This window comes from Neopelma chrysocephalum, unplaced genomic scaffold (genome assembly GCF_003984885.1).
Source record: "Neopelma chrysocephalum unplaced genomic scaffold, ASM398488v2 Primary Assembly neopelma1_98, whole genome shotgun sequence".
NCBI lineage: Eukaryota > Metazoa > Chordata > Aves > Passeriformes > Pipridae > Neopelma > Neopelma chrysocephalum.
The window spans coordinates 4,810,781-4,819,522 of record NW_020897761.1 but is presented as its reverse complement, the minus strand read 5'-3'; the positions used below and the strand labels follow the sequence as shown (position 1 = coordinate 4,819,522).

Here is an 8,742-nt window from a genome sequence, read left to right as displayed (position 1 = left end):
CCATTCCATACACAGGTTTTCTTGGATAGTGTTGTCTCGTATAACTCAGCCTCAGCAGAACAAAATGTTAATGTTCTGCCGGTCCAAGCAATTCAAGCACACAGTGACTTGACTGCATTTCTTTTGTTGGGAGAAGCCAAGATGATCTGAGCACTGCTGGCATCCTGGTAACATGGAAACACCTGTCCTACTGGATGCAAATTTATTTTAATCACAGCACTATGTAAATACCCACCTTCCCATAGCACTGCACAGCATGGGCAACTCAGAAAATAACATTTTTCCATATGAATAACTCTGTGTGTCTGCAGTATGCCACAGAGTTGTTTTGCATAAGAAAATGAGCTGTTATTTTCCACCCAACCAAAGTATGCCCTTCAGGTGAAGTGTTTTGATTTCAAGAACAATCTGTCAAAATATTTTACAGCACTCTTGGCACCTCATATATAGGATTTCCAAGTACTATACAAATACAAAGCTATATTGGAAAAAAAATGGAAACAATTCTCAAGAAAGTGTGCAACCCCGAAGATTCCCATGTAGAACTAACTAGCAGATTAGTTGGCACAGCTTGTGTCCTGGATGAATATACTGTTATTTACATAGCATCAGACTTCACAAAACTTCATACAAGAAGCCCATCTAGCAGAAACATAAGGGTTGTATTATGACCTTGTGCTTGGAGACAGGTATAAATTGCACCAATGTGCAAGGAGAGGGAAAAGCTTCAGTATAAAACCAGAGGGAGCTTTTATGAGACCAGCCCTAAATTATCAGAGTACAACAAATGAAAGATAACAAGACATTAGCAAGAAAAAAAGTAAAAATGAAAACAAGCTTGGGTGGTGGATAGAGGAATACATTTCTATCTTCATAGAAAGCCACACAGGAGCTTAAAGGGCATTTGATTGAGGCATTTGACTAAAATGCAAAGAACAGAGTGGGATCTAGGACAAGCAGCTGAGCAAGGCGTAAGTTCATGAGCATATGAATCACTGATGGGAGGAAGATGATTTTATGCTATTTTATTCTCAGTTGAGGTCTTTGGCAGTATGCCTGGAAAGGGGAGGGAAATGCATTCAAAGCAGTAGCTAATTAAGGCAGGCTGAGCAACTGGGGACAAAAAGAAGAGAAAAAGGATCTGCCATTTGTGAGTTGCTTATAAGTTGTAGCATGTAAAGGCATGTAAGAGCCATATTACCAATTGCCTACTTTACTGGAAGACGGCAGTTGATCTTCTTTGAGATTAATTTATCTCATTTATATCAATTTATAAAATCTTAGATTTCATTCCTCTTGTTTCTTGTGAGTTCAAAAAATAATCACGTTATTTTTTGTTCAATAACAAATCCACAAGCTGAAGAAGACGTGTATTTCTATCTCCCTCAAGTTAAACAAGAACAGCAGATCACAATTAAGCTCATATAAAGCATCTAATTAGATGGAAGTATTGAAGCAGGAGACAAATCTTTGTGCTAATAGAAGTCAGCAGATTGTTTCTCTCATACTTTGCATCTTCACACATGTAAGGAGTAAAGTGCAGTGCTTATGTGGGTAAATCATGGTGTTGGTAAGAGGAACATTTTGGGAGCTCTTCCTGAAAGCTGAATGGCACATATAAAGAGCTGTTACACAAAGTAATCCCCAGTAGAAATGCCTGCCCAATAAGTTTTGTGTATGTATTATTTACACTAGGCCAGCTAAACAAGAGGATTTACATAACTATGGCACTGATTCTGCCAAAACTAGAGAAGCCTGACTATGTTTTCTGGTTCTCTAAGGTTCGTGCTGTAAATATGTCTGTGCAGGGTCAGCCCTGAGTCTGATTAATCCTGGAAGAGCATCACAGACTAAATCTAAGCCTAGTTCATCCTCCAGTACTGCAGTGGAGCACTAAACAGTAGAGCGTTCATTTTCTCTCACTAGAAGGAGCCTCTTCTAGAAAAAACCCTTTGCCAGATAATTATGTCATTTTGATTTATCTTTGTGTCCTTTGCCTTCCTTTCTCTGAGTTTATCTTGACTTTCTTTTTACAGTAGTTCCCATGGTATTAGTCTGCTGTAAATTCAGCTGCGGTTCATAATTATCTTTGAAAAACACACATGCATAAATAGCTACCAGGAATATATTATTTGTTTGTTTTCATTATAAAACTCATAATAGGGAGTAGCACTGATGGTTTTGAGGAAGGCCTCCCTGGAGATAAGCAGAATTTTCCATGTGTCTGTGAAATGAAATAAGGGGCGCCTGCTGACTTATATTTATCATTGCAGACTGTTCTGACTAACAGCTGGGCTTTTGCTAACAAAAGAAAAAAAGTCTTACTCAAGGTACTATATTTGTCATCTGTCTAGATTTTGGAACAGTATTAAATATATGGGATTTTTTCATTTATTTAGTCCATGGCAATCCATCCAAGGTACAGATTCTCAGCTGATAATGAAGGAACATAGCAGGGCAGAATCTAGTTGCAAATATCTGTGTTGCAAACAAACCCACTGTTAACACTCAGGTGGGGCTGTTCTCAAATCTGTTTCCTTTCTCTGACAAAGTTACTAATATGTGACACAGGAACATGCATATTTTAAATATCTGAGAACTGGCTTTCGTTGTCGGTGATGTATTAGAGATTCCCTGATCACAGAATCATCAAGGTTGGAAGAGACCTTCAAGATCTTCTAGTCCACCACCACAATCACCCCTAAACTGTACCCCCAAATGCCACATCCAGACAACTGTTGAACAGTTCCAGACATGGTGGCTCCACCAGTTTCCCAGGCACCTTATTCCAATGCCTAACCATTCTTTCAGTGAAAAAAAAATTCTAGTATCTAATCTGAACTTCCCATAAGCAGAAACAGGATAATTTCTGTCAGAATTGATTCCTTTTCAAGCATCAGACAAAGAGCAGAGGTAAATAATCTATTCAGAAAAAGATACTGATTTCAGCAATGATACTGGGTTAGAAAGTTGCCTTTCACTGCATTCATTCACATGACCCTTTGACAATGACCACGGAAGTGTAGACAGCTTGTGAAAAACGGAGGCTGTAAAGCTCCAAAGCTGCATCTGATAGTGCTAAAGGGACTGAAATACAGTGTCAGTGCTCCTAAGAACGGGTGAATTGTTCCTGAATCACTGTGCCCAGGTTCTGTCTGCTTACACTGTCAGGGAGAGCATGTGCCTGAAGTTTTGAGATCAGGGAAGGATAATGGAATGAACCAGCAAGGATCAGAGCCCTCATAGTTACAAACGTGTTTCTTCTCTATTCCCAGGGTAATGGTAAGGGCTTGGATATGGTTTCCAGGTCATTGTGGCTCAACAGCATTTCTTGGTGAGTTTGAATCTTTGTGCACAGTAACACTTTTTATTAAAATGGTAATTATTACAGCTAGTATTGAACTTTAAGTGAAATCTTCACACCTTTCTCATCAATGTACTAATGATAAACCAAATCCTGACAACTCCTTAAGTAGATCAGATTTATTGAAAGTCAGTAAAGCAGACACAGAAACCCTCAGATCAAGCAGTTCATATACTCTCTAAATTAGCAATGAACATAAAGTCCCATCCTTAGGAACTTCATCTCTTCTCTTTCACCACTTACAGAAAGGAGAAGAAAAGGGAGAAAACTTAAATTCCGTGTGAAGCAACTGAATATAGAAGCCATAGTTACAAATAAATCCTGCAGCCCCTTGCTAAACTGAACCAATGTTTAAACTTTAAGAACTGCCCCATGCTTCAAGGTATGTCTGCATCAATTCTGAAAGAGAAGGACAGGATAACTGTGTATGCTGAGTATGAAAAATATATGTGATTTCAATAGTAAGGAAATAAAAATGGAGATTTCTCCTTCCTCTTCTATAAAGTATAGAGAGTATATTAATGACCAATAGAACTGAAAGTTATTCTACCTGAGTCCAAGAGCTGTTAATTTTCAGATACACTTGCAAAATGAAAGACAGAGAAAATTTAGAACAAAGTCTGGTAACAAAGTTGGCATACCGTGACTATTTACAAATAAAAGTAGAAATATTATATATATCTATATATCTACATGGACATGACCTGATATTTAATGACACACATTGTGTTAAAATAACATTCTTGGCTCTTTTTTTGCTCCTCAGAATTAGAATACAAGTATTTGATGCCAAAGTTAATCTATACAGCGTAACTTAAATACAGAGAACAGACATATGTAATAAGAAAAAAAGTACAAAATGTACCCCAAAAAATTAAATATGTATTTTTATGTTACCCTTAAAATAGGCAACAGCTACATAATAATTATGCAGTGTCTGTAGTTAAAATTCATGTAACTTTGCATTATATCTAATAATGTTCCCGTGTGTTTTACAGCATGAGAAAATACCACAAATTCTCTGTCCTTAGTGTAGGAAATATTGCAGAAACATAAATATGTGCAAAGACTATGTACATAGATGATAACTGTGATGAAACTCTGGCCTAAATGATACAGGGTCAGGATATGTGTTGTATATTATCAAATGGCATTTTATGCTGCATTTTTATGCAGGAAATTCAAATTTTTCTTCCAAATGTGATCACAGCTTTTGCTTGAGTTTAAAAAAAGTACTGTATGAAAACTTTACATTATATGACTTGCCAATATGTTGCTTACTTCTCTATAAAAATGAGATTAATCATCTACTACAGAAATCTGACCTGGTGTAGGTGCATTTAATTTTGCTTTGCCACTTATTTACACCTGCTAAGGATTTGGATTTTAAAACACATACAGGTAGCTGCAGTAGCTAGAAGTAGCTAGTAGCTAGAAGTAGCTAAAAGTTATGAGGGCATAGGTTTCTTGTTACCAGACAGTAAAGTCTGGGCGTACACCTTGAAAATCATTGACAGTAAAAGACCGTGACCGCCTCCTAAGGGTAGGACGATTGGGATTTCTCCCTTTAACCAGATTTAAATAAGGATCAGATCTCAGGAAGCGTGGGTAGCTGTCTTGCTCCATCAGCCTGTAGACTGTGTTCTGTGCTGTGTCAAAGGTGGTGATGAGGGGCTGGTGAATATTCTGACTTGTGGCTTCTTTGGTGTGAAAGTCCAAATTCACCTGGAAAATGAGGAAAAGTGTGTTTATTTAATGTACATTCTTGCATTTCCTGAGTTATCATTCATAGCAATGACATTGTACGTTGGTGAAAGACTTTTTTGATAAGGAGACCTTGAATCCCCAATACAACAGGATGTAAGCACCCCAGAATCAGTATGTTTGTGTTCAGAAATGGCTGTCAGAAAGTCTTCAAAGCTGTGTCACTGGTACAAAGGAAAACAGGTAAACCAGAAGATAAAGTCTGATGCTTGACTAAAAGTGACTTTCTAATAGTGATCTTTGTACAATTGCAGCTCTCAGGCTTCTCAACACCAAACTAATATAGAACTCCCTCCATTCTCATTTAGGTTTCATGTGGAGCTTTGTCTAATGAGGCTGTGTTAGTGAATATTTAAAATTTCTAATTTCTGTGTAGAAACCAGCACAGTAGTACTGTAGGAAGGTGAGAGTAGGAAATAGTAGTAGGTGTGTAGTAGGAAGGTGAGAAAATTCTAATAAAATAAAAAAATATATTTAAATGGGTCTCTGGAGCTTTATATTGGAAAGCATATAAAAATGATTATTTATTCCATGTGCTGTTGCATTCATCCTGGGAAATGTTTATTTGGTATGAGAATTTTATTAAAGTGTCAGGCACTGATTTAAAATGTTATTTTCAAAAATAAGATAGAATATATAAAAAAATTTGTTGATTCAGTCAAAAAGTGAGTTCTATAACATGCTTTCTTTTCCTCACTAAGAGACACCTGTCATTTCCATACAACTAGTTAAAACAAGTAGTTTAGGTCTAAAAACTGAAGGGTAATTAGTGATGATAGAATGGTCCACTCACCTAAGATTTTTCTGAACCTATTGAACTGTATGCTCAGAAATTTGTGTGTAAAAGAGTTCTGTGGACGAGAAGTTAAAGAAAAGGTGCAAACTCCGGAGCTGTGTGACCTGAAATGGGGTGCTGTTGGCTGGTCTCAGCTGCTCAGCTCAACCCAAGAAGGAAGTCTGACCAAAGCCAACTGCTTAAGGTGAACCCAGCACCCACCTACCTGCACCAATTTAAAGTATGACACACAAAGAAATTGCTTGTTTTTTTGTGAGTCAAAGTACGACTTTCGTACCCTGTCCCCTCCTTAAGCTTTCCTCCTGCTCATTAGTCTCAAACTTTGACAGTATCAGCAGTTGTGACCTGACCACAACTGCCCAGGGATCAATCAATTGGCAACAACAGGTTCTGCCTCAAGTGACTCAGGGTGTTCTTTTTACGTAAGGTCCACCCCAAAGGCACACAGCAGGGAAAGAAATGAAAGGGGACACAAGCCTTTGAAAGTGGGCATTTCCTGGGAAAAGAAGACCTGAACTTAAATGTAATCTATGAGAAATACAGGTGGAAATTGTATCATTTTGCAATCTGCTTCTTAAAATGAGAATTACACCTTTTTCACCTTCGTTACAGGGAAGCAGCAGTTAGTGTATAACTTCTGTTATTACGGAAAATAAAAAAAAAATAATAATGCAGGCATTGGCAAGTGACATATTTGATCTGCTCAAACTCAATAGAATTACAGGAAATTGTAAGTCCAAAAGACCTATTGATTGTGATTTCACTGAAAAATTCATCATCTCCCAACCCGTTCATCTCCTCCTTAGGGAAGGCAAAAATATTCCTCTTGCTCATTTCTGAATCCTTTATAACACACTTCAGTAACATGAAGAAGTTGTAAATATGAAAACTTTTTGCACTGTTATAATATTATAAAAAGGCCTTAGTGTTGGTGAGGATTGTCATATCAACGTATTTTTGTGCTGACAGTAACGTAACAAGGATATGCAATTAGAGGTGGAGGAGGTGGAGAAGGGGGAGGGAGTCAATCAAGACAAGTCCATACTTAAAACATAGTTATTATTTTAAAGGATGTATTTAATTTAGTAGTTTCTTCTAATCTCTTTTATTCTTTTAGCTTATTTAAAATAAAAGCTTCTGAATTTCTGTTATGTAATAATTCAATAGATAATTAGTGTTTTAAGAGAAAGGGGGAATAAATTTGTTGTTCTGGAGATAGCTATAAAGACAGGTAATACTTCTCCACAAATGCTAGCTGATATATCTCATTGCAGCTTTAACATTTACTATCACTTTTTTTTCTTAAATATACATCGTGTATGTGTGTATATATATATATCTCCCAGATTTAAAGATCACTAGGAATCACTGATTCCTACGATATAATATATAAATTCATATAGTAACTTGAAGGGGGTATTGAAAGAAGTATGGAAGACAGTGAGAATTATCTCTGCAGATTTCCTTCCAGAGCTTTGATTTTTATTATACATCCTTCTTATGCCAGTGACTACATAAAGTAATTGTTGTATCTGCTTCTGGTCATGCACTTCTTAAAAGCAGATTTCATCAGATGCAGTTGTGTCAAATAGAGGGTAGAATGAAGAAAGTCTTTACCTCCTTTGGAGCATCTTTCTGTATGAATGTTTCAAAAATGGTCTTAGCTTTTGGCAGAAGTTCATGTGCAGTTTTGCTTTTCTTGTAATCCTCGCAAGCTATCCAGAACTCGATGTTCTCCTCACTGAACTCAGTTTTCAGAAACTTTGTAAAGGCATCCAGCCCAGCTACAGAAGGGAAAGTTCAATTGCATTAAAAAATATATCCTTATCAGACAGCTACTCTTTTCACACAATCTGTGCAAAGAAGCAAAACAGTTTGTACTCTCTTTGAATAATATCACATTATGGATAATTAACTTAAAATACATAAAGGTTTTAAAATAAGTGCAGTTTTCCCATTATGATCCTGAGTACTGTAACTCCCATTACAGAATTCTCAACATCAGTAAAAATCCACTACCGAGATCTCATAAATTTAGAAAGAGAAGCAAGCAAAACATGTGGATGTAAGTAGAAGTGACGGATTTTATTCCATCTGAATATCAATTTAGGTTGACCCAAACACTATTTGAATCTTTTCTCACAAGTAAACTGTTCTCCAGTAACAATGTAAAGTGGATGGCTTTCAATATCTTTATAATTTGCTTTATGCTATTGTTGTTATGCTGAGGATATTTTCTTTCTCAAGTGTGCTTAAATCTACAGGAGTCATGCAATTGTATTGATGTCAACTGTTCAAGGAACACAGATTTGAAAAGCACATGGTGTCCAGCACTGTAGCTGAAACATATGTGTGCCCCTCCAAAATGAAAGGAGGAACATATGTGCTTTTGATAATTATGTGAGCAGCAGGCCCTTCCAAAGGATAGGGATCCCAGCTTGGATCCTGTTTGGATCCGGTTTAGAAACAAATTGTATCGGAAGTGACAAAATCTTTTCTTAAGTACATAGAACATATCTTGCAGTCAGGAATATTTGAGCAATATTCAGATTAGATGCTCCTGTTTATTGAAGGAATTCTTTACCATCTGTTATATTACTTTGTTCAATAAAATACAAAAGTTATTTTCAGTTATTTTCACTAGTTAACAGCATGCTGTAGCCTAAGCATGTGAGGAGAGCAGAAACACACACTGCTATAAATGACCCATCATACCTAGTTTAGGTAACTGCCAGGTCTACTTAAGGGAACAACTGGATTTTATAATTTTCCATCAATTTTCCATCATTTTCCATCAATTTTCCATCATTTTCCATCA

At 36.7% G+C, this 8,742-nt stretch overlaps 1 protein-coding gene across 2 annotated transcripts in view; it reads right to left on the bottom strand.

Annotated features, from left to right (window-relative positions):
* Positions 1-4,817: 4,817 nt before the first annotated feature.
* Positions 4,818-8,742, bottom strand: part of LOC113973045 (regulator of G-protein signaling 18-like) — an 8,524-nt gene continuing 4,599 nt past the window's right edge. For both annotated transcript variants that reach the window (XM_027694708.1, XM_027694710.1), the window contains exons 4-5: positions 7,542-7,708; positions 4,818-5,089 (exon numbers count right to left, since the gene is read on the bottom strand). In XM_027694708.1, coding sequence (XP_027550509.1) covers positions 4,835-5,089; positions 7,542-7,708 — 422 coding nt within the window. In that variant the 3' untranslated portion in view covers positions 4,818-4,834. The remainder of the gene's footprint in view (positions 5,090-7,541; positions 7,709-8,742) is intronic.